Below are 26352 nucleotides of genomic sequence, written 5' to 3'. Positions count from 1 at the left end.
ATATGTTCATTCATTAGTGGACTTACCTCACTGATCTCATCCTCGAGGGCCCGTTGCCGGGTCAGTTGCCTCAGTCGCTCCCTTCGCTGCTCAGTCAGCTGTTCCAGGCGCTGGGCCGCCCGATCCACCTCGTTGAAGAGGAGCGTCACCTTGCCCAGCTTGCATGCGGCATCTACGTTCAGGAATGCCCCCGAAGAGGAAGATGAGGGTGATTGCGGCTGTGACGTCATGCGCGGCGAGCCGGGAGCAGAGGTGATGGCCCTGGCCAAATCCTGCAGCCTGGCCAACTGGCCAGCACCCATCTTGCGCAGACTGTGGAGCTGCGAATCCATCAGCGCACGACTGAGGGCGCGATGCTGGCCATAAAGTTGGCGGCGCGTGGGCAAACCCTGAAGATCGGCGGCGCGTATTTCGCTGAGGGCGCTCACCAAACGACCGCCGGCCGACGAGCATTGGCGCTGGAAGGCCTCCAGTTGGGCGAAAAACTCCCGCCACTTGGTGGCATCGTGATGACGCTGGCTAATCCCGGCCAGCGTGGACAGCGCGGGCACGGAGGGCAGCAATCCAGCGGGCAGCTGCGATGGCGCAACACTTGTCGTGACTTGGTCCACGCTAATGAATTTAACCAAATCCACTGGCGACGGCGACGAAGGCTCCTTTTTGTTTGTTTGTTTTGGGGTCAGAGTCAGAGCAGAGAAAAACAGCGGATTCGTTGTCATTAGTGGACAAGTTCTGTTTTTAACCAGTCGGTCATGTCGGGGAGGGTTAATTGGATGGGGATCAGAGTCTCAAAAGAGCACGGGCTGGGGCGTTAGCCCGTTGCCTGGCCTTTGGATCTCAGCCCCCGACAAAAACACAGAGAAAAATGTATTATATTAAGATACATTAAGCGTAGAACCATTTTGAACAATGACTTTAAAGAAAGTTTTCACAAAGTTTTTTAAACAGTTGTGGGCTCTAAGATAACTAAATTTTTATTTTGTATGTTGTTAAAGGTACTTATATCATTTTTCTCTGTGATCCTTTTGTGCAATCTGAAAGGTCAGGCGGTATAAACTTTAAACTCACCGGGTGATCACTGTTATTGTTCTGCTGCTGCTGTTGTTGCAGCTTCTGTTGCTGCTGCCCATTGCACAATTGCAGCAGACTCGAATCGGGACAAACGGCCAAAATTTCACAATTGCCAATTTGCTTGGCCAAGAGTCTGAGACTTTGGCAAATTAAGTCGATTACGCATAAATGTTGAGACTTCTCGATGGCAATTAAAATGGTAAATGTCTGTTGGGCGGGTTGTTGTTTCTGCTGCTGTTGCTGCTGCTGCTGCTCAGTGCTTTTATGGCCATTGATTGTAGCTGTCGTTCCGGGTGTTGACGAGGTGGTGAAGGGGCAGGAGCTGCAATGGTAAGAGCAGTGGAAAACGAGCCATGAATTGTGGTTCAAACCGGCCGAGAAGGTGCACGGTCAAGTCGCATAAATAACATCAAAGTGTTCGCCTGCTGTCGATCAGAGGTGGGCAGATATCAATGATCGGGGGAACTAGTTCTACAGATTCTTAGATACAAAATCTAACTTTTTTTATTCGTAATTTCAAAGCTGCAATATACAGTATATTAAGGTGGCTTACAGCAAAACTACTAAGCCTCCATTAAATTCAACTTTTTATGCAAAGAGTTGTTGAAAGCATAACATTTTCAAGAGCTATTAAAACTGTTTTCGTGGGAGTTTCAATTACATTTAAGAACTCTATTCAGACCGTATTGCAAACTTCTTCCAGACATGATATTAAAACGGAAATTTTCTTATACTTCACAAGGTGTCTGTATTTGCAATCCCCTCCTTCAAGATGAGTAAATGCATCTAACTGCGCCAGGGCACCTTATTAGAATTGTTAAATTTGATGCGGCCGCAGGCTGTAATTTTTAAATAAATCATTATAATCTCATGGTGCATTGCCCGCCTGATTCCGCCTGCGAATTAATCGCTCTGTTTCCCGCTGATTCCCAGGCTACCATGTGAACTGGTTCGCATATGGGCCGCACAGATCCAAGAGTGGGGGAATAAAAAGTGCATAAGTCTTGGGCGGATTGGGTGGTGGTGTCCGTTTGGGGAGCAGAACACACCGACTTGGCTACGCCCAAAACAAGTTCACTTTAATTGGCAATAAGCGGCCTCTGCACTTGGACTCGGCCAGATGAAGCACTTTACCTTTCAGTAGCTCAGCGGGGAGAAGTCACGTAACTATGACAAGTTGGTAGCCACTTTTAATCAGCGTAAATAAAAATTGAAATTGCTGCTAATGGCGGCTGGTGGGCATTGCATTAACAGAAGCCAAGAGCCGTGTCCTAACACTTTAGCCAAAGTTTGCACAGCCGCTTGAAGAAATTCTTTGCCGGCCAAGATAAGCTAACTGTAAACGCATGCCAGGCCAGGCCAGAATCTCGTTTCTCACATGGTTCTCAATGGCTCTCAATTGGCAGTGCAGGCACAAGTCCACCCCCAGGTTGTCTTCCAGATACAGTTGCTCTCGCCGCTGCAGTTGCAAATTGCACGCAATGCTCACGGGCCAAGTTCCGCTGATGGTGGCGTGCTTCAGCGGAGTCTTTGGGTCTCAGTCCGCGGCTTAATGATGCCGCACAGTGCACACAGGCTATAAAGATCGCCTGGCATTTCAATTCCATAGCAGCCCATACTCACGCTTAAATGAGCCGACAGCGACTTTTTTTTTAGTATTTCCAGGTCGCGGAAGAAAATACCCTAACCTTATCATTATCTTTGGTCGGGAAAACCTTTATAGTCCGGCATAATTCTGTTAATAGATGAATCAAAACATGTATTTGAAATCATAATTGTATTTGAAACATATTTCGAAATATAGAGTTACTAATACTTTCGTCCATAAAATTTGTTATTTAAATCATAAGGGACACTTGGTACTTCCTTATACATCTTTGTCATGGGCAATTATAATTGTGAACCTCGGCTGGGCTAAATCGAAATGCATTTGGGTTTTGCTCTCTCCGTCGATTTTGTAGGGCAAGACGCATTAAAATATGAGCACAATCCTAGGTCGAGCGTGTGTAACCCGAGCTTTTCTTTTTTTTTTATACCCGTATTATGCGCGGGCATGCATATTTATACTAAAACTCTGGCGAACTCTGGGTACCTTTCGCAGCCGAAGATTCCCAGAAGTGCAGCCCGCCAAACGGTGTCCATAAAAACAAATTTAATTGCAAGCTGTCACACACACACGATGGAGGGAGTTGTGGATTGGCATCGCGGTCTGCCTTTTTTTTTCTTAATTTTTTATTTTTTGGAGTCAGATAGCCAAGGAGTCAGGGAGCAGGAGCTGAAGCTGGAGATGGAGTAGAGGTCAGACCTCTGGCCAGACAAATGATGTAAGCTATGGATAAGCCAAGTGGCCATGTTGACACTGACGCACTGGTGAAAACTGAACGCAGACCAAAGAGCCAAGAGCCAAGAGCCATGAGGCGAGCGAAGCCAAGTCAGCCAACATCTAATATTTGCCGTCCATCTGGCTGACATTCGGAATTGGACAGGTAGCTAATGAATACCTTACACATGTCGGCAAACAAAACGCAAATAATGTCAATGGTCTGGCAGATCCAACTCGTCATGAGTCAGGTCAAAAAAAAAAAAAAATAAAAACTGGATGGCATGGGATAAGTGTAGTGGAGTTTAGATGCTGATAATGATGATGATGATGAGGCGATGAGGCTACAGCAGATGTGCCAGTTTTCAGCTGCTGCAGCTTTTTGCTGCCACTGCCAATGTTTGTCAAAGACTTTTCTACGCGATTTGGCCGCGTTTTTACCAATTGGCATTGAAGCAATTAACATCAGCATGCAGCTGGATTTTCAAACTGAGTCGCGCTGGCTTAAACTAGAACGGGAATCGCACTCAACAACTCTAAGTGGCCGCCAGATAGATACGAGTGTGTTCTCCGCTGTCGATTTAGATTTCACAGATTTCTGATATTTCCAGGAATCGTGTGGCAGTTGGAACCTTTTTTTTTGCGAGGCAACAGCAACAACCACTGCGCAAAACTAAAAGTTCACATCATAAATTTTAAAGTGTCACGAATCTGTCTGGGAGGAAAATGAAAAAAAAAAAAAAAATCATTCATATGCCTGCAGTTATCGTTCCCTCTCCTTCCACCCCCACTCTCACCCTCTCACTCTCTCCTCAAAGGGAAGCCGCACACAGTCCCTCGAAAGACGTGCCCGCTAGAAGCAGCCCCACAAACATTGGCAGCCAGCCTGAGTGGAATTCTAATTTACACTGAGCAGCAGGCGAAAAGATCGGTTCCTAGGAGTTCATTGGGTTTTCCCAGACCCATTCCCATGACCTTTGAGATGAACTTGTTAACGGAATGTCGTTAATACACTTTTAACGCGCGGTGTGAATAGGCTATTTCTTATGAAGAGTTGAAAGATCTCATCAAAATCTTGTTTTATTTTAAAAAGTTTTATATATTGAGTCTTTTAAAAGTGGCAGATTATTAAAAGTTATTAAATTCGGTTAATTGTTTCTCTGTTGGCAGGCCATTATCTTTCGATCAACCTTATCTCATATCCTTTAAAATCCTCAATCGCTCTTGACCCTATTGTTTGAGCACCAGTTGAGAGTACCGATTTTCCCCGCCTTATTTGTTTACTCCATAAAAATTCCCCCCCTTTCACTCAAAGATCTGGGGCAGATAGCCAACCCTGCTGGACAGTGTTTATCGACTTTTAGCCCAGACTTTTGTTCTATTTTCTAAGGCAACGTTCTTGGCTCACAATGCAAGTGCTGTTCGATGTTGCCGTTGTTTTTTCTGCTGCTGCTGCATGTTTCCTTTTAGCCAAAGTGGCAAATTGACTGACATGCATTCGGGCCGAAACGAAACTCTTGCGGGAGTGAAGAAATGGGAAAGGGGAGTGCAGGTGGAGCAAGATTCGAAGAGTGGGAACAGAACAGAAAACCACCGACTTAAAGGCTTAAATGCAGCTCCGCTTCATTCCCAGCGCCATTTGGCTGACTGGCTGGCGCATTTGCATATCGGCTCGTAAATATGGATGGGCCGACGGGTCTGCCGGGTCTGCGAGTCTATGAACTTATTGCCAGACAAATTGAAATGCCTGATTCGGCTGCAGATGCTGATTCTGGCCGGGGGATTCTAGACGGGGTAGCATGGAGTACTCGTACTGGTTCTCGGCGATTGCCTACAGCTGCTTGTTGAGCCCATTCCCATGCGTTACTTTGACACTAAACCGATGAGGCTGATTCTAATTCGGAATCAGATATGGAAATTGAGATATGCACACAGGGAAAAAAGCGCTATGTGCGATGATATCATACTATAAAATAGTATTAGTCTTAGTTGAAATGCCAAGTTGATATGCTATTTATTAGCTTCATTGGCATGCGTGCATTCAAGTTCTCGGCTGATTTTTGTGAAATTTGTTCCCAGTGTAGTAGGAACCCCCACTCACCTCCGCTCGGGAATTGTGCTGTAGTAGAGGAGCAGCGTGGCCAGCTCGTAGCAATTGAGGCCGGCGGACGCCACACAGGCCGCGTCCACAGTCACAAGTGGGTCGCCTTGGAGGGTGCGTGTGCCTGCAAAGAAAAGGAGATATGTATAGTACGAGCGTAGTTATGAGATGGGCCATAAAAGACCTCCAGATGTGGGAAATCGCACTGGGACGCGGTCTCAATTGGTGCACCCTGGGTGGCCACTTCGCCATCGATAATGTGCGAAAAAGCGTGAGCACATTAATTGAAAAGCGCCAACTTTATGCACTTCCACCAACCGCTTTTCGCCAAACACCAGGAAAATCGCCAGCGGCAAATTGCCTGGCGGGGCGTTACAAAAACGATTCCAATTTATAAGCAAATTTGCCGTTGATTTTGGCCCAGTGAAAGTCTAGAATTAGTTTGAGGATCGGACTGGAGGAGCGGCGAAAATGGAAAGTTTGTCACCTATGTGCACCGCATGCGGATGGATGCTCACCTGGTAAATAGACGCCGCTAGTCAGCAGTTTCTCAGGCAGCTCGCCAATCGAGCTGGGCGGCAGTAGCTCTGTCTCGCAGGTCTCTGCAGAGAGAAAAAATATATTAACATATAAATTCATTCATAATATAACAATAAATTCAAAAAAATACAAAATGCATATACAAATACACAAAATACAGAAAGAAAACTTTTTGCCGACTTTAAACCTACTTCTTAGTCAATCCTTAAAACCGCTACATATTTAATAACATTTTATTAAGTTTGAAACAAAAACTTGTTAAACATTTTTCTCCGTGTTAAATTAGTTATCAGAAAAGACTTGCGAAAACTCACACGAAAGTAAAGTGCCTAAAAATATGGGTTAATTGTATTTTAAACGCTTGACGGAACCTTGAAAACTGGTCCAGGATCTGCGCGGTTTGCATAATAATGTCATTTGATTAATTTCCAGCTGCCGAACGGCCCACACCAGCTCTCAATCTCTAGGAAGGGGGGCGTGGTCGGAGTCGCCGCCGCCTCCGTGGCTCGTTGCCCCAAAAACTAGTTCGTCATAAATTGTGTTCAGCTCTGCCCCGGGGACTTTCGCATGCGACAAATATTTCCCAATGATAAATGCGACACATTTCAGCGTCTCGGGAAATTCTGCACTCGTCGCTGTGAACTCCGGCCACCTGTTGCCGCTTTTCCAAATGGCAGAGAGCCAAAAACGAACGCGACCCGCTGCATTGTAATTCAATAGCCCCACCACAATAGCCCCCGCACTTGCCAGCTGATTTATGTCCGCTTGCAAATTGCACCCACACCCAGCCCAGATCTCCAGTTGAACGCATTCCAGGGAACAGTGGTATGATTTGGTGGCAAGGTGCTCACAGAATAGGGTTCTTTACTCGGATGTTCAAATGCCAAAAATATAAAAAAACATTTATTAAATTTGTTAATATTGTGGTAAAGTATTTTATCTCTTAAGTGTGACTCTTCCTTCCCAAAATCATACATCTTTCCCCCACTTATTTTGGCTACTTTGAACCACTGTGTCTGCACACTGGCATTGCTTTGGTTTCTCATTTAATTTTCATATTTTAGGCTTTGACAAATTAAAAGGCATTTGCACCGTTGTGGCTGCCACAGAGACAACGATATTTTGCGGCTAACCACGTCTCGCCGGATGCCGTGGGTTGTCGATGTTAATGGCTAATGGCTAAAACCACTGCTGCCGGCGGACCACCTCCTCCTCCTTCTATTCCCCCTCAATTGAGCATTTTGAAGGGGCATTTTTTTTGCAGTCAATAAAGAACGGCTTTTAAGATTTTTTCAAAAAATAAATGGGTACATATAGAAGTGGCAATTTTCCAACATTGCCAACTTAATTGAGAATGGATTTGGCATTTAATGGATTGTGTTGTCCATGGTATTATGTTTTCGGTAAGCTGTTAATTAATCAAGCGATAGTGGCATAAGCGATAACGTTGTGGCATTCCATGAAAACAAAAGCCGGATGCGATGTTTGAGATCCCAACCAAACATCATCCAGATAGCAAAAAAAATTTCAAAAAAATTACAATTTCACTCTCTGCTACTTTCGCTAGAATTCAGAGCAACAAACTTCCATTATCTCTGAGCAATCTTTGGCCATTAATTGATTTAAATATCGGGCAACATTTATGAACAGCAAATATATCAAATTAGCGCCAAAACTAAACGCTATCAAAGCGCTCCATTAAAACCCCACCCCCCAAAAAGGAAAAATAAATACAAATCGACTTCAAAGCGCCTTTCGAAATGAACGCAAATTTGACTCCAGTTTGGGTTTAACCGACTTTTGGCTGCGGGGCGTTTAATTGAATAGTCCGGGCTCACAGATTTGCATACGATGCAGGCCACGGGGCTAAAACAAATAAGACAAATCACGCCCAGCATTTGCGATAAGCGAGCCACGAACTGGTCGCTCTGTTGCAACTGTTGCAGGTACACTCAAAAAAATAATGGCATAGCAACTAATTAAAAAGAGAACTAGCATCGAAGATGTTTTTAGCAAATATCGAAGCGATCTCCAGGGTTTACTTTTCCAGTAGATATTTTCCTATAACTTCTTTCAACTTAAAAAACCTTGAGATAGTTGTAAACGTTAACTGCAATGTGTGCAGTGTATTAATAGCGAAACGAAATGCCGACCGATATCAGAGTAATTTAAGTATCCTGCGGCTATCGGTGCGCATGCGTAATGCGATATTACGTATACGGTGCGTTGCACTGGTGCTTACCTAGACTGTGGTGTTTCCCCGGACGGATGCTATCGCTGGCCTCCTCATCGCTGTCGATGTGCGGAAACGAGTTGCCCAGACAATAGAGTGGCAATGCCGGCGAGGTGGAGGCACCACTTGCCTCATTACCACCGCTGTTGCTCCTCATTTTGGCCTCCGAGTGGCTGGTCAGGAGCTCCTCGCCGGCACTGGAACTTGAGCTGGAGCTGGAGCTGCTGCTCCTGTCGCTCACATTACTGTTACCCGAAGAGGTGGAGTTCATGCTGTCCTGGCGATTGGTCAAACGCCTTAGCATGTAACGGCTGTTGAACAGCTTGTTTTTGGTAATCAAATCGCTGCGTCGCAACGCGCACTTTGGTGATCCCAACAGGTTATTGTTGCATCCATTATTGTTGGCCTCATCCAGAGAGTCCTCCCCGCGGTCATGATGCATCGGCATCTGCAGCTCGTTTAGCGAAACGCGCTCGATGCTGCGCTCCACGCTCACCAGCAGATTCTGCAGCAGTTGCGGCAGTTCACCGCAATCGGATGCCATCAGTGCCGCCGCTGCCGTGGACATTTCCAGCTGGAGCACGCTCAGGGGCAACTCGCCGGGATTCTCGTGGTCGATGCAGTGGCTCTGGACGCTCTCCTCCTTGCGGGACGAGCGCCAAACAGCATAGAGCCGCGGTGTGCAATCCGCGTCGCCTTCTGCTGAAGATTCTGCAAGGGGAAGATGATGGGACTACAGATATGTACATTTAATTTATCTGATTTCCTAATTTAATACCTAAGTACTAGCTAAAAGCTGTATCCTTTTAAATGAATTAAAATTATATAATTATTTAAAGATATATAATGCTAATCATTTAATTAAATCTGCGAATTGTCTTGCTCTTACGTATTATTGTACGGGCCAAGTCGTAAATAAGTTATTAGTCATAAACATATATGGTTTTCGATTGCAAGCATACAAAAATATGGCAATAAAATATTTTTACGCGTAAGTTTTTAGACTCAGGCACTAAAAAAATTATCACTTTACAAAACAAAAACCGATTCCCTGAAGTTTCGGCAAAATATCATCAAAGCTTCATGTTCATTTGTATCTAATCAAGAGAGTTAAGCACTGGCTACTTAATTTTGTTGATCATCAGCTGCACCAATGATTAAAGTTGGAATCTGTATCTAAATAGATACCTAGAAACCTGCTTGCTTTACTACTCTCCTGCTCTTGCTACCATTCTAGAGCATTTAAATTGCACAAGCAAGCCCTAGACGGTCGTAAGTGATCGATTATATTGATTGGTGGTTGCGGACTCGTGTGCCTGCCATAATCATAGTTATAAGAAGGGCCAGAGCACTCCGATCCCGATCCCGGTCGACCCACTTACCCAATTTGATGCAGAGATACAGCTCCGCCGGACGAAGTGCGTGCGCGATCTCAGCGTCGCTCAGCTGCAAGACCAGTGCTCCATTGGATGTTGCCAACGGCCAGCCGGGATGCCATAACCAGGACTGCAAGAGACGATAAGCGGTATAAGTGCCTGATTGCAGATTGAGTAACGAAATCATTTGCAAATTTTTATTATTACTGCGATTACATGTTCGGCCAGAAATTGTGCAGGCCACAACACCCGCAAGTGTTAAGCTGCGGAAAGGAAACCGAAAACGATAAAGAAACCAAAGCCATAGCTGGCCAAAACTAAGCGAAAAGACCAAAAACCAAATGCCGAGCCTCACCGCCTGGAAAGCGCATTAAAAATGGCCCAGACTGTCCGACGTCAGACATCAGAGCTGGGATATTTGGATATTTGGATATTTGGAGGCCTGAATGTTCGAGGTCTCCCCCATGTTTGTCCGCCAGTTGGCCATATCGGAGATGGCGAGTGTGGCACCTTTTGGCCGCCCCAGTACCAAAAGTGCACAGGAAAAACAGATATCTATAACTATTTGTTAACCACAAACTAAGGAGATATGATTAGTTCCCTTGTAAAAGGAGAAAAGGAGTTTCCAATCGACTATGGACTAGCTTAAGATATATAAGTTACGCATATTTAAATTTTAAGGGTAACAAAATAATACAAAAATTAATAACAATTCAATGCAAGAATGAAGTTCCTGTTGTACTTCTTAACAATAATAACTTTTTTTTGTGTGTATTCCCGAAAAGCCCACGAAAAAAAAAAAACAACGGAAAACAGGCACCGCCTGGCGATGGCGATGGAAAATTATAGATAAATCATGCAAGTCAAACTTTTGGCAATTTTTGCTAATTTTTGGTTATTACCCTCAGCGTTTGTGCCAAACTGAAAAAGACTGAATAGCAGAAAGCCCAACGCAGATTTCACCCCTACGGGAATGTGAAATCGAATTTGAGACCCGCGACTGCAAAAAGCTAGAAAAACTAAAAACCAAAAAATCAAAAAACCAAAACCCAAAGAGAGAGAGAGCTCCTAGAGACCCGAGTTAAAGTCCGATCCTTTTGGTCAGCTATTAATTGTTACAATGCGAAAATATTTCTTCACATTGTTGCTAATTTGCCAGTTGCTCAGCGATTTTTTTTCAACATTTGATTTTGTCTTGTTTTCGTTTCGCTTTTTTGGAAAATCAGATGGGGAAAAAAAAGGTGCGCACTGCCTTGATTTATAGCGCCTTTTGACTCAACACAAAAACTTGGATATTTTATTGGTAACAAAGCGATGGCTGTTGTGTTTTTTTTTTTTTTGTTATTGCACATGCCACCCAGTTAGGAGCGAAAGAGAAAGACATAGCGGCGCAAAAAGAGAGAGAGACGCGTACATAAATCAATTGTTGTCGCTCAAGAGGAGGCATTGGATGGGGGGCTGGGGATTTTTTTAGGGGTTCCAGGGGCCTGAAAAGGTTGCCCGATCGAAATCCATTCAAACAGAAAATGATCAATTTTGTCATTTGATCAAAGCCGCAGCAACGATCGCAACGCATCGTTTACAATCGATTGAACAAAATGATCATCGCCGATCAACCGAACCACACAACGACAACAACGCAACCACTTCCTCCGCTCGAAAGCCATCTCCCTCACACCACTTGCTGTCCCCCTCTGTCTGATATTTCGGACCTGCACTGAAAAAAAATGTACATACAATCCATGGCTAAGTGCCTACCAATGCATTGTAAAGATTTCTGTTACTTGTTCATAGATACAAGATATTTTTTAGCATTTCATTTCTAAAGCCTTAGTTAAGGTAAAATGTATAAGAGGTACTAGAACATTTTTTTTTAGATCGTAAATAAGGAAAATAATCCTTTTTTCTTTCAGTGTGTTTCAGGGAGGTATCGTTGTATAAGCCCCTGTCGCCACATGCTAAAATAATGATTTTCGTAACATTTTCTGCATGATCGCTCCCAGACCCAGCTCCATGCCAAGTACCATGTTCCATTGGCGGTGACGGTGACGATGCCGGTGCCTTCCCCATCTCCATCTCAGATCCGATCTGTTCCGATCGGATCCAATCCCATCCAATCCGAGGGGGTTCTAAATCATTGGAAGCGTTTCAGTTTCGTCGTCATTGACCCAAATGCGCGCGTCGCTCGGACGCCGCTTGTCATTGTCGTCGATGTTGCTGAATTGCTTGTTAGTTTTAGTTGTCGTTTGTTTTCGATGGTGTCGCCTACACTGAACGTTGTACCAACCCTCCATCAAACAATATTCGATTTAATCGCCAAAGACAAGTCACTGGAAATGGTTACCATAGGAATTACTTTGAAGGACAGCAAGTGGTCAAGTTAGGTGAGTTCGTTGTAACTCAATATACTTAAATGCCATAAATAAGCCTCAAAGGTGGGCTTACTGAAAAAAGCAGTATAAGTACTTTAAAATCCATACTATGCTTTGTTAGTTTCACAACTTCTTCAAGAATTCTAAACTTCTTGAAGGTCAGCAAATGGTTAATGGACCATATCTGCGCTAGAACAAAACTACTTCCCCTAAAAATATTCCATAAATTTAGTGGTTTCGTGTCTCTTCCCAGAATTGTAGACACAAAAAAAAAGGAAGCGAAGGGTATTTCACCACAAAGATACAAAAGTATCTTTTTTGTTCTTCAGCTTGGGTCGTTTTCAATTTGCTGAGGGGCGACAAATTTCCGTTCCATTGGCGGCTTTCGGCTTTCGAGTGCCTGAATGCCATAAATCTGCGGGCAGATTTTGTCGAGGATTTGTCTGAATCCTTGCCCGGATCAGAGCATATATTATTCCATCATGGTTTGTTGTTCAATTTTTTGTATATACTTTGTTGTATTTTTTTGCACATTCCCACGCCTTTGATGTTAAAAACTAAATTACCGACCGGCAGCCGCAAAAACGAAACGGAATGATACAAAAACCCACCAACAGGCGGCGAAGTCAGCGGATCGACGGACCGTTTATATATGAGTAATCAAGCCGACATGGCCCGGCATTAGCATATATGCAGATATAAACATATCTGTATCTAAATATATACATATATGTGAGTGGTGTGTGGCCGAGGAAACCGAGTATGAATGGCCATGTCCCGGCGTGTGGCGCCCAGCCTATGGCAATTATTCAATGCGGGTGCAGTCGTACACACGGATTTGGATTTTGGACTTCGCTTTTGGATATTGAAAGAATCATGGGGACCACCATCGGTGCCGACAACATTACGCATGCGAAGGAGCACAGGGCGCGTTGCACACAGAAATAAAACGAAATGAAATAAATCGAAACATTCACATGCACTTGGCTTGTTTTCTTAACAAATTGTAGGCAAAAAATGTGCGCTGCTGGGGCTCAAATTTCGTTTATTGCCAATTTTTGGCATCACATATATAAAGTCTTTTTTTTTTAATTTCTCAGCTCGATCCGTAATTAATTTGTTGGGAAAGAAGGGCCACACCTGGTCAAAAGCGCCGCCAGCAATTGATAATTATGATGTGTAAGCGGCGGCCTCGGCATTTTATATACTTTGTATTTAAGCATTTTTATTTTGGGTGGAATGTCCAATGTTTGATTTTGGCCGGCGATTCCGTTACTTTTGGCCAAATGATGTTTGATGGCTTACAATTGATATTTGGCTATTTGTTATTTAAGTTTTAAATTGCCGCTGGTGGGTTGACCAACGAGGCGGAATTTCAACAGGCAGCAAAAAATGGCTTGAAAATTAAATAACACACTTCTTTGTCGGGAGGAACATTGCAAAAAATTATATAAGCCAACACTTAAATTTGTGATATTAATGGCAAAAAATTAACTTTCTTCGTCGGCACTTGTGTTAATAAATAAACATACAAGGAGAAAAGAAATGTGCCATAAATCACCTGCCGAAGTAGTTAAAAAAGTAATTTGAGTGCTTATTAGCAATTACTTTTTCGAATTACTTATACGATGGCTGTGAAAAATTGCAAATAAATGGAGCTATAAATAAAGCAATAAATTTGTTATATATTTAAAGTTTAGAAATGTGGGCTTATTATTTGGATAATTTAATAAATTAGGGATACGATTTGGGAAGGGGGCTATAAAAAAGACAGAGGAAAAATGTGAAATGCAATGCTTGTTTACGATTACAGTTAATAGATTCGCTGCTCCAAAAACGAAGCCATTAAATTCATTGAATAGAATAGCTGGCTATTTTCGCCATTTCCTATTTGGCTGCTCCAATTGATTTCCTACTCCACATGTTTCCTGTGTATCAATTTCCATGCCCAATATTCTCGATTGTCTATTAATAGGCGTGTTATTTTGCACTCCCCCCCACTCGATTTTTTTGAAATTTTTCAGCAAGCTTTGAACTCTTGCAGCAACAGAGCGATTCACTTTATATTTATTGCCGTCAACGTCACATTTCCGCTTGATCTGGCGCGGAATGGCCATCAACGGAACGTCATTGGCAACACCAACATATGCAGTTGTATCCACAATGCACCACACATCCATGAACACATCCATGACCACGTCCCTGTAGATGCCACATTTGATTCGGATCACTCCGGCCACACCTACAAATTGTTTCTGCTCCCCCATAGTGTGTGTTTATGCGCGGCGGGGGTGGAGCAGAACCGCTATATACTTGTAAATATATAATATAAATATGCACGCAGAAAAAAAAATGTATTAACTTTATGAACCAATATAAATTGAGTTGAAAACTATTAAATCATAGCTAGCATATAATAGGAAAGCGACAAATTGCTAACCAAAAATATCTATTGCCTTTAGATTTTATAGAATTGAAATGCTTGGTTAGTTATAAAAGATCTTTATTTCTTCAAGTGCTTCATATGTGCACCGCTTGTGTGGGGCACACTTTTCGCAATGCAGATGGAAGATGGCACCGGGAGTGAGACGAAAATAGATCAGGTCTAGGCTGTCATGGTAGCTGCACGGTCGGAATGCCACGGCAGCAGTGTTCTTGGAAGCCCCACACTGCCCCACTGAGTGTATCTGCAAATTTGTTGTATTTGTTTGCATTTCGGTGCAACGATCGGTGCAGCGAATTTATTTCGTCTGTGGATGCAGGAAGTTGCTGCTTACATTGGCCCTCGATGGGGTGTTGAAATGGGAATCAGTATGGGAATGGGATTGAATTCGATCGGATCGGATTGGATCTGCTGTCACAGTTATGGGTTACGGCTTGGAGGGCTTGAGATAACAAAGACCGTTTCGATTTCGTGGCAACTTCAAAGGCCAGATGCTGGGGCAGGCACAGGCAGTACTGTTGCAAGTTGCTGTTACATCAGCACAAGACTCTCTCAATTACGAGTCCAATTGGCTGAGGGAGGGGGCACGAGTGGCAAGTAACAGCAAAAACCGGTATCAGCACAGAGGTTCTTCTGGACCGTGCAGGCTGCTCAGTGCTCCAATCAACCACTTTCAGTTCACAGCTGATCATGAACTTCGGCTAAATCAGCTGAAAACGAGTTTTTATGGCATAATAACCAAAACGACCGGGAAAGAAGTTAAGGCTCCACACAACAATGATGACGATCTGATCTGAGCGAAGCTCTGTTGTCTGTGTTTGCTCAACTGCTTCGCTTTTCCAGCTTGGCTGGGTAGTTGGACTTGGACTTCGACTTGGACTGCGACTTGGACTGGGTAATTGAAAAAGTTGTTAGCCACATCAATTCCAAAACGGCCGTAAACTTGTTAATGCAATCCAGACGGGCAGAAAACGCATTAAAACACCAATAAGCGTTGTGCCCGATAGAATCTGAACCATCATTGCCCAATTCAAAGGGTCTCGATATTCTGCTCTGGATTGGAAATCGTATTGGCCAATAAGGAAGTACAAAACGGGTAGCACAAATATTTGTTTCTCTGATTGTTTTTTGGTGGAAAATTCTGGGAAATATTCTAAGTTGCGACCACGAAATGTAATTCCTTGGAAAACTCAGCGAACTAAGGACAACTGTGCAGCGACAAAACAACACGGCGAAACAAATCGAAATAAACTTTATGCACGTAAAATTTTAATGAGCACAGCACGAAGTCAATTTCAATGCTAATCCGGCGGCCAAAAGCCAGACGATGGACAAATGGACAAACAACGGACATTTGACCAGGAGTTTGGCGGACCACCGAGTTGATGTAGTCGCTGCTGCCAGTTGCTGCTTGCTTGCTGCAGTTGCCACTGCCGCTGTTGTTGCCGTTGTTGCACATGTGCCCTAAAGCCACAAATCACGAAGGTGGCGCGATCTGACATCCTACTCACAACGAAGGCCCTGGGGCAAGGTGTCGCTAACACTATGTAACCAACGAGGGGATTATCATAGCTCCTGCACGGAACAAGGGAGCTATAAAAAAGTGGCCATAAACTTTGAGTATTTCCGTAGCGATATCTATGTATTCTGTATATTCCATATGCGGAATATATCGGCAAAGAAGTGCACGGAATTTTGCAGCTTTTTAGGTTCGGTCAGCCAGCTTTAATAGCCCTATTAACGGGTAAAATGGAAACCCATTAATGAACTGCACTTAAGAATCTAAGCAGACTTTCTAATTTAATTTAAAATGTAAAATGTAAAATGTATCTACAGCTTATGTTAGATAATGTTTGATCCTAAGGATTGGTTACTGTTCAAACCCCAGTTGACTAGTGTAGACATAGAGTTACGCTTGAACTTGACAAATGCCCAAATAACGTGATGCCGAAACAAATCCTGGAGGTGAACCTGAACCGGGAGGTAATTTATTATTGAACCATTTATTAGAGCGTGTCGTTGTCGTGGTCGTGGCTCTTTGGCTCTTTGGCCGTTGCAGTTGGAGCACTTTGTGGCCAACTGGGCACAATTGTCGCTAGGGCTTGTCAGTCATTCATGGGATGATTTGACGGCTTCGTTTGTTCGCTGAACAATTTATAGGTAACTATTTGCTTTGCCCGGAGCGTTTCTGGCATTTGAAGCAGCCGATTCCCACCGACTACGTTCACGTCTGGCCAGAGGATTGGGAATGGGAGTGGGAATCGGGGTGGGAATGGGTCTGAAATGGGGATCGGGCACTGGTTGGATGGATGGATGGATGGATGGTTGGGACGCCTTTGTCTTGGTCTACCTGTTGGCATTGCAGGAAGCGTTCACCTCCACGCACACACCGAGCAATAGAGACATGCTCATAATGAGGATAATCACGATGGCGATGATGACACAAAGACAAAGCTAGAGGCAAACAAATAAGCAAACGGCAGACAGAAGACAGCGATACACAAAAAAACATAAAGGAACAAAAGTATCCATATATGCATGAGTGTTTCTGTGAGCGCCGCGGATTCGGATTCGGTGTCTGCCACTTGACGTGCCTGCCCCATACTACTCCACCTCCATTCCCCCACCCCTATATATGGCTACCATCCCAATCCCTATCCCAAACCCAAGCCAAGCCAAGCCAAACCGCGACTCATCGCTGGCCTGCGGCTTTTGTGCTGGGTTAATTACTAAGCGAGTCACACGCGCTTGAATTATTCAAGGCTATCTTCTGGATGCATTCGTATCTATTGCCAGCTGCGCTCAGATACAAAAGCCTGGAGATGCGCAGAATATGCTTATCTATGCGATACTTTTGTAAAGCCGGGTAGCATGATTTTGTAAAATATAAAATAGTTTTATTATGAGTTTTGAAAACTATTTACTTAATTAATTTCTGACCTTTAAAAGGTTTAATAATATTTATTTTTGCTAAATAAAGCTGATGCTTTGAGCTTCATCTCTGAAGATCCGTGAATCGCAGTGCACACGCGTCTTGTAACTCAATCTGCTAAATTGCCAAAGGTGGAATTCAGAGGGACGAGGCATCTGGGTTTGTATTGTTCGGGGCGACAGCATTTATGACTAAGTATTTTATAATGAAGTGGCAAATGTGTAGTTGCTGAGTTGTCCGGCTTTATAATTGTTAACATTACACTGCAGATTGCTTGCATTTTTTTGCAGGAATTTATATAAAAACAATGGTATCTGTAGTGAAAATATTTATCTTTTAAAGCCACCCAGAGGTTTGGTTATTTAAAAGCGGCATAAGATACTAGAAGTAATTATTATTTATTTGTTAAAATGGCAAGGGAGTGCTCATTTAATGTTGATTGTTCATTTGTTCTGGCTAATTTTATAAGACTTTCAGGATACCCGCAATATTCACCGAGAATCGGTTCTTCAAGTCCCGGGGAACTGAGCTCATTGACCCGTCAAATGCTATCTTAACGTCATGCCACATATTTCTGTCAAAATAATGTGCACATTTAGCTGCATAATATTCCCATGGCGGGTATTTTATTTCGAATGTTTGCTCATTGGCGAGTCCAGTCACATATCATCCATATCCTGAACAGCGACTTCCTCGGCGATCGTGTGCCTATATGCCTATATATATATATATATACAGTCGGTTCAAACAACACGTGTTCGAATGGCGATTGCACTCACATGAACACACAGCAAAATGCACAGAGACAAACAGACGGAGCGAGTGAATTTTACAAGTTATTTTATGCAAGCCATAAATATGCACTTTACACTTTGCACATTTTCCCCCCGTCTAACTCAGCGTTTGTCTTTCCCTGGGCGGGCAAAAACAAACCGCATACATATGCCTTGGTCAGATGCTCTTAGTTAGACCAACACAAATACTAGATATATCCATGGCATTCAGACACTTAGACAACCAGACACATGGCAGACGCCATGGTACTCGGACCACGGACAACGGACCATCGACTACGGAGTAGTGGACTCCAGAGTTGGGTCCATGAATGGCGGCCCCCAGAGCCTGCATACAAATTATGTACAAACATGTTTTCAGAAATGTTCAATTCATTATCGCTAACAAATGCCGATCATGTTGTGTTCAACACAGTTCAAAGCACTTTTCTGCAAATTATTGCACAGATCTGGCCGCTGGATTGATGGACCGTTTCAAATGCAACTCGGAAGCACAGACACTCACTTCATACTTGTAGGCATTTTTTTGCTCGTTTTCCCCAGACTTTTCACTCTTGGCGCTGCGCTCCTAATCGTAATTGCTGTTTGGCTAAGTGATATGCCGTGTTCAGAGATTCTCAATTACACGGCAAGAAATGTTCTATCATATCACTATCATATGACTTCTTTTTAATATGAAGTCCGTATATTAAGCTATTATAAATTTCCAAATAGTAAAGAAACAGCTGGTCTTCTGCTTTTAAACACCTAATATCTTAACTGTTGGTGTAAAAAAGTATCCAAATGAGACCCTTAATATGTTTTGTTCTCTGCTGATTTCGAGTTTACGCTGGAATCTGTTTAGCAGACTGTACGGCTTTACCCCATCGCTCCCTTTGCTCGAGAACACTTAATACACAATTTCCGCTTTCGGTTCGGTAAAGGGGGAAAATCAAAATAAAACCAAGCCAAGCCAAAGCAATCCAAACAAAAAAAAACTCTATAAAGTACTTGCTCTTTGGCTGGGCCACTCTTTAGATGAGAACGCTGCTGCGTCTGCGCACAAAGGCGATTTAAATTACAGAACGTGCCCGGCTGCAGAGGGTATATAAAAAACACAAAAAAAATACAAAAAATGCCAACTCGACGCAACTTTCATTGAGTTCTGAGGCGGCACACAGAACGCAGCACACAAATTAAATAGCAATTAACATGCAGAGGCAGCTGCAAGTTAGCAGTTGCAACTGCTAATCGAGTTGCCACAGGTCAACCAGATGCCCGCCAGTTTACGACTCCAAATCAGCGGAAAATGTGCGCTGTGGCTGATTGATTCAAATAAGTTTATGTGGTTGGACCTAAGTGGGTCACGCCGAGCACTTTACAGCAGCTTTTTTTTTTTTGTACTTATAGTAGTATTTTTTAGCTGCCTCCCACGGACCGAGCACCACATGCTCCACAGTGCGTATGCGTTACGAAAATGATTATAAATTACATTGCAAACGGAGCTGGGGAACTGATTAGTGGACCCAGAACCTCTGACAATTCCATTTAGAAGGGGCATATAGCACGTAGTGCACAACCCACACTTGCCACCACTTTGTCATTGAAATGGCTAAAAAAAAAAAAAAAATAATAATAGAAAGACCTCTCTCTGCGATTCTAACAAGTCCAAAAAGCGTAGGCTGACCCGAAGGACGCTTCCGTGGTTTGTCTTTTACTTTTCATGACTTTTGTCTCTGGCCATGTGTAATAAGTATGCAAATTGCCAATGCGAATGCGAATGCGAGTGGAAAACAATTGATTTTTAATGAATACTGAGGTCAGGGTCGGATTCAAACACTACACTACACTACACCATACAACTGAACAACGAAGAAACACTCGACAATTATTGGCTATAAATAATAATGAACTTCAGACTTCGGGCCGCTTAGCTAATAAAATGTGAAACCAGAAATTACCTCAAAACTATTTGGCGAGGAAATCCTCTGATTTACGCTGATGTGACGGCTTTAAAGCGTTAACTTCTAGGCTGATAGCAGATATATGTGGCACTTGGGATAGGAGTATATATTTATACTACACGAAGCTGATTCGCACTTTTACGATTATTTCTTGCAGATTGTAAAAAGATCACACATTAAGGCACTTTTATAACGTATTTGCAGGCACTATTCGGGCATCACTCTGTCGCGATTTCAATTTATTTGCATGTTAATTCAACGATACTTTGCACATTTCTTTCGGCGCACTCTGTTAGCTCCCAATGGCGAAAAAATGCGAGACTCTGAAACTACGAATTTACGTATTTAGTTGGCAGTGGCACGTTGCACTTGGTCGGTCACTCTGTTTACTACTCCATATACATTCGTCTTCGAGTCGCTTTTCTTTTTCTGGGCTTGTCAGTCGCTTTTTGCCGCTCACAAGACTGCGCGTCGCGAGTTCAAATGTTCAACTGACTTCAGAAAATCCGAAGCACAGACCCGTTAACAGTGCTTCGGCGTGCCACCAGCCGCTGTTAGCGCGCTGTTAGTTTTGACCATTTTTAACAGCGACTGTTAGGCGCCAGGGCTGCACAAGCAGCAGTTGTAATGTTACAACCGGTGACGAAATTTGAACATCAATTTTGTATGGAATTAGATTAGTGTTTAAGGAAATTGGTATATCACGTAAATTTGTGATTAAAATGTATAAGCTAGTAAAGTGCGATTTACTTAATTAAGTATATATTCCAGTATGGACAAAAATATAGTTTGGAAACGTTCAAATAAGTGGTATGACTTTGGCTAAAGCTTAAATTTACAAATGCATTTAAGTATGACTCCAAATAGTCTTTATGCTTTGATTTTAGTATTTATCAGTAAATACTTTATTTGCAAGCCGCAAGATACTCCTCGTTCAACAAGAGGACACAAAACATTCCATTGCAAAGTGGAAACCACAGTTGACTTTTGTTGATAAGGGCAAACCTCTGGTCAGTGTAGGTGATATAATCTTGAAAGATTAATTGCGCTGACGAAGAATGTGAGCTGCATGAAGTTCAATAATATGTTGCTGGATTTGATTATCATTGTTATTAATTACAAGTGAAAAGCTGCAAGTATTCGTTTCTCCATTAACAATATATGAAGATGGTATTTGGTGAATACATTTTTTGACTCAAAAGCAAATACCCTTGAGCGAAATTCTAACCCACCAACAACTGCGCCCTTGTAATTTTCGCAACTATTTGCTACGGAGAACACTTATCGCCTGATGATCGACCAATCTCCCGGTGATTCCCCAATTTCCACAACGATTTCTCAACTCAATTGTTACCCAACCATTTCCATTTGGCGGATAAAACCAAAGCAAACTATTTAGCTGCGTTTAAAGAACTTCATTCGGGGAGAGCCAAACAAATTGCGGCTAATTTCGCCTGCTGCGAGTAACTGCCTTGTAAATGATATATCTTTTGCCCGGATTCCTGTGTTCTTTATAGGACTCTTACCTCGCCAATTTGATGGGCCGTGCGCAGAGTCGCGGCAATTTGCGCAAATTTGCATAGGAATCGCTGCTCGAAGCGGACCAAACTGCCGTCGAATCCGCACACGAGTCGCTCACGTGCCTGCTGGATTAAAATCGCACGCGTGCGTGCCCAGTAGACGGGATAAATGTGCGACAGATGGCTGTCAATCAGCCGGGCCAGCGTGGCGTCCACGTCGGCGGGTAGTCGAAGTTGCTCTGGTGCAGGGATTCCTTCGAGGTTGCTCTGCGGTGGAGGAGTTGAGGAAGGTTCCGTCAGCTGGGGACAAGAGAGAAAAAATGTAGTAGATTCCAAAACTTCATGATAATACGGATTCCTAACAAGCAAAGAAAGAGAATCATACAATTAGTAATACTACTGTCTTATACAACAATCTTCCAATTGTTAAATTATATAAATCGCTTGCAATATTGAGTTCCATTTTCGCTCAGTGCAATTACGTACCTCTGTCTCCAGTGGGACTTCCTCCTCCTTTGGCGGCTCCAGCTCGTCGACCGCCTGCTGCTGCTCCTCGGCAATGCTGGCACTCAAACTGCATTCGATGGGCAGGGCGTCTGCGTAGGACCCGTTACTGCCCTTCGCCAGGTATTCCTCCTCCTGCTCCGCCAGTGCCTGCTCGATTGTCGTGGGTGCTGGCTCATTCCTGATCAGTGTGATGGTGGTCGTGGTGGTGGAACTGCTCGTTGGCATCTTGAACTGACCCGTTAGCCGCTGTTTGCACTTCTTGAGGTACTTTTGAACCCGCGACTTGCTGCGGTTCAATGTGTCTGCTGCGCCGGAGGTGGAGGAAGAGGTTGTTCCCGGATATCGACAGCACACATAATTAGCATTCGTGGACAGTTGCTCCACCTCTGGAGGTTCCTCCTCCTCCTGTCCATGCTCCTCTGGATCCTCCGCCTCCTGATCCTCATCATCGCGAGCTATGGGCGCTGCTCTGGCCTCTTTCATGTCCCTGTCAGTGGACTCTAGGCTCGGAATCTGCCCTCCTGGGATTCCCCCACCGGGAACATCGATTTGCGTGTCACTCGGCACCAAGATCTCGGCTAATTCCGCTCCTGCTCCTGAACCAGTAACAGCTGCTTCTGCTCGCCCTGTCTCGATGTTCGTGTCAGCCTGAAAATGCAGAGGAAAAAAAGCTAAGAAAAAGACCTCAGACACGTGTGGAGTTCAGAGTGCGCTTGTGTATCCGCCAGATACACAATTGCCGCATTTCAAATGGGCCAAAGTTCTTTGGCTCGCGGCACATGCACAGGTAATGGGCCAATGCAAAGAGCCGCATTAAACACAATTGCTTCGGTTACCACTGGCAACAGGGGGCATACAGTGGGGCAAACCTACATATCTACTGTACCAAAAATATAAATTAATATTAATTAATTTAGAACAAATATAAATATTTTAATAATTGTAACTTATTATTTAAGTATCTCAAGCTAAAAACGTAATTTCATTATTCTTAAGAATGGTTGACATTAAAGCTGCTAAAGCGAAGAGTTATTGATTTAATACACAGGAAATCCTTTAAGTGACTAAATATGGAAAACAGGCTAAGCTAAGTTATAGAAATGCAACTATAGACTCTAAGATTCGATCCACTTTCCCACAGCAAATAGTGTTTAGAGGGGGGAGTGTGGAGAGGCTCGGGTTGCCTTGTTGCATGTTAAAAGTTAAACAGAAATCAATTGGGGACAGCATTGATCCAAGAGACAAGACTAGGAAAAGGGGGGCCGCATTGCATGACAATCAAATGAAACGTCAAACGTTCGTTTCCAGTTGGTTGTTAGTTGGGAGGTTGTTGTTTTTGCCGCTGCCTCAGTTGTCGTTGTCATAGGTCAAGTGTAGCACAGTAGAATTCACTTTCTTTCAGATACGAGCACACACAAATTTGCAGTGAAAGTGGATGTGGTTTTCGGCTCGAGGATTTCGAGGGGAGGATAGCGTGGGTATGCGGCCTAGCAAATAGCCAAACTTTGACCATAACACACATAACCAAAACCTGGCATGTTAAACTTTTCGTTTGCCGAACCGAAATACTTTTGGTCTCGGCCAACAATGTGACATTGTGCGGTGCCGGCGCTTTTTCATTTATTTTCCCATTATCCACTCACTCGCCTTTCCACGCCCAAACGAATTTAGCTACTAACTTGGCCAAGGAATGCGGCTAGCTCTGCAAGTCCTGCCGCCAGCAGCTTTTTGGTCCTTCGTGCCGGCCTCTCAAGCGCCAGCGATGGCCGCCAGATGTCGCCCTCGGCGCCTGCGCATGCTCAATGAGTGGGCCGCACACCCATACCCATACCCATACCCATGCCCAAACTCGAACTTGAACACCTAAACCCCTTCACTCCACTCATTTATTGGCAGTACGAGCCCGCAGAGACACAGATTTCTGTTGTCGAAGCTTATAAATTTCCACAATTTGTTCAGGCCGGGCTTTTTGAAGTGCGGCCAAAGCGACGCCAATAAATACCAATAAATATATCATCAATATTTTCTTTTTGGGCCAGGCACTGAGCGAAAATCCTAGCTCGTAAATAAAAATAAATTTACAAAATTAAGGAAAAGTAACTTTTCTTCTAGTTAGGTACACTAATAAGTTAATCTTTTCGAAACTAAATAGCAATCTTTAGAATGCATCCCATTTTCTCACAGTGCCTGATTCTGGGGCTGCATTCCGGCGATTGGCCACCGCTTGAAGATCAGTGCCCAGTGGCCATGGCAGTGGCACGCACGATCTGGTAAAAAAAAAGAGGCAGAATCAGAGGCAAATGCAATTTGCTGTCATGCCAACTCTTGACCAAGTGCCGACCACTGCTCATCAATTAATTGCCCCGACTGGTCTGGTTTGGTTGGCTTTTGGCTGTGCTTTTGGTTTCGACTTGGAATGGGTTCAGCCCGCCCGGGGGCGTTTTGTCGGTGGGTTTCGGTGGGTTTTATCGGCGGCGGCGGTGGTGCGTGAGTCTTGGGCAGTGGGTCGGTCGCTGGTTGGAGCTGTGCTGCTAGCCCGCTGTTCAAATTATGGCCGCGCGTCAAAAGGAAATCGAAAATGTTGCACTAGTTGGCTGGACAAGCCATTAAAGGAAGGTCGCCTCACTGCACACCGACAGCGCAACCTTGGGGCTATGCCATATATCTAAAATATATGCCGATCTTCCATCTCCCATCTCCTATCCAATCCGATTCAGCACTCTCTCACGCATCTACGGTTTCACCTAACGCCGTCGTGACCCAAATCGGAATCGAACATCTACCAACCACCAGCCAAGATACACTCCCCTTTGATTTAGTGGACTCGGACAAGATTGGAAATTAATTTTTATGCAATGTGACAAGAGACATTTGTGTTAATCAAAACATTATGACTGCGTTTTCGTTTATTAATTGGACAACCTACTCCGCAATCTAAACAACTGGCGAAAGAGCTGGAGCTGGATGGAGCCTAAAAGCAAAAAAGCTGGAAATGTCATTGCCATTGCCATTTGGACGCACTGCCTCTGCCCACAAAGCAAATTTAATTTATTGCGTGTGATTTTGATAGCGCAGAGATATACAGAAATATTGCGTCAGTAACTAATTTGTTAGACGATCGTTGTTGCTCGTCGAAGATTGTAACGGGTCGAAAAACTTTGACTAATATAATAACAATAATTATTAATCACCATAAAGCGAATTATATTTTCATCTCGATTTGTTTATTCATCGTCTAAATAACTTAGTTTAATAACATTCGCATATAAGTGGAACTAAAGGCTGAAGATTTAAAGTCGTATACCTTTAAAAAGTAATAAAAAAAAAGCCTTGTTTTAGCAGCATATAAACATGTAAAATAAAATATGTTTATGTGGGAATATGTAAAGATAGTGTAGGTTGTGCAAATTGCATTTTTTAAGAGAAAGACTGAGTGTATGTGCGTGTGTATCTGTGTGAAAATGCGTGGGCCAAAACTGCCACTGCTTCCAAATTAAAGTGACAGCTCCAAGAAATTGAAAATGACTGTGAATGCGTGTCGTTAATGGGCTGTCCTAACCCCAGACTAAGGTTAAAGAAAGAGAAACTGAAAACTGGACAGGAAAACAGGTAAACAGGTAAACGGCGGGGGTGGCCAATAAGAAAATGCATTTGCATGGGAGGGTGTCTGAAAAAAAAGGCCAAAGTAAAAATAATAATCTTATATGACGGGCTATGCTTTTAATGATTCCTAATTATTAAATGTTATTTTACGAAACATCATGTTTAATGATGAGTCACTATTAAGTGAATAATGTGGCAATCAGAAAGCTAACATATGTTTTGAATTAATCAGAAAACCCTTTTTAGGTTTTATAGAATGCTATCCTGTGACTCAGCTAACTCGACTGCCATAACTTTGAAATGATAAAGAAATTGTTATTAAACAATTTCGCATTTAAAGGCGAACCATGACCAGTTCAGCCATTGCACTTCCTTCCACTTATAGGTCAGATCGTCTTATTCGATTACAAAGAAAACCCATTTCCTATATCAAATTTGCATCTCGTGCGTTGAATAACAGCTGCATGCCAATTGTCGGAGGTTTATGAAAGGTTCAATGTTTCGGCCTTTTCCGCGCTGAGATTTGCAAATGCGTTGCAGATTTTGGTTTTGAGTTTTCAGTTTTGAGTTGCATTTCGCTGTCGCCGACGAAGACGA

The 26352-nt window shown here is 43.4% G+C and overlaps 1 protein-coding gene across 4 annotated transcripts in view; it reads right to left on the bottom strand.

Moving 5' to 3' along the window:
* Positions 1-26352, bottom strand: part of LOC6611176 (guanine nucleotide exchange factor DBS) — a 45924-nt gene that overhangs the window by 13440 nt on the left and 6132 nt on the right. For all 4 annotated transcript variants that reach the window (XM_032717441.1, XM_032717442.1, XM_032717443.1 and 1 more), the window contains exons 2-9: positions 22132-22800; positions 21652-21945; positions 9648-9771; positions 8275-8976; positions 6011-6094; positions 5493-5616; positions 1069-1393; positions 27-656 (exon numbers count right to left, since the gene is read on the bottom strand). In XM_032717441.1, the coding sequence (XP_032573332.1) occupies positions 27-656; positions 1069-1393; positions 5493-5616; positions 6011-6094; positions 8275-8976; positions 9648-9771; positions 21652-21945; positions 22132-22800 (2952 nt within the window). The remainder of the gene's footprint in view (positions 1-26; positions 657-1068; positions 1394-5492; positions 5617-6010; positions 6095-8274; positions 8977-9647; positions 9772-21651; positions 21946-22131; positions 22801-26352) is intronic.

This window comes from Drosophila sechellia, chromosome 3L (assembly GCF_004382195.2).
Source record: "Drosophila sechellia strain sech25 chromosome 3L, ASM438219v1, whole genome shotgun sequence".
NCBI lineage: Eukaryota > Metazoa > Arthropoda > Insecta > Diptera > Drosophilidae > Drosophila > Drosophila sechellia.
The sequence above is the reverse complement of the archived record's forward strand: the minus strand, read 5'-3'. Positions and strand labels throughout refer to the sequence as shown.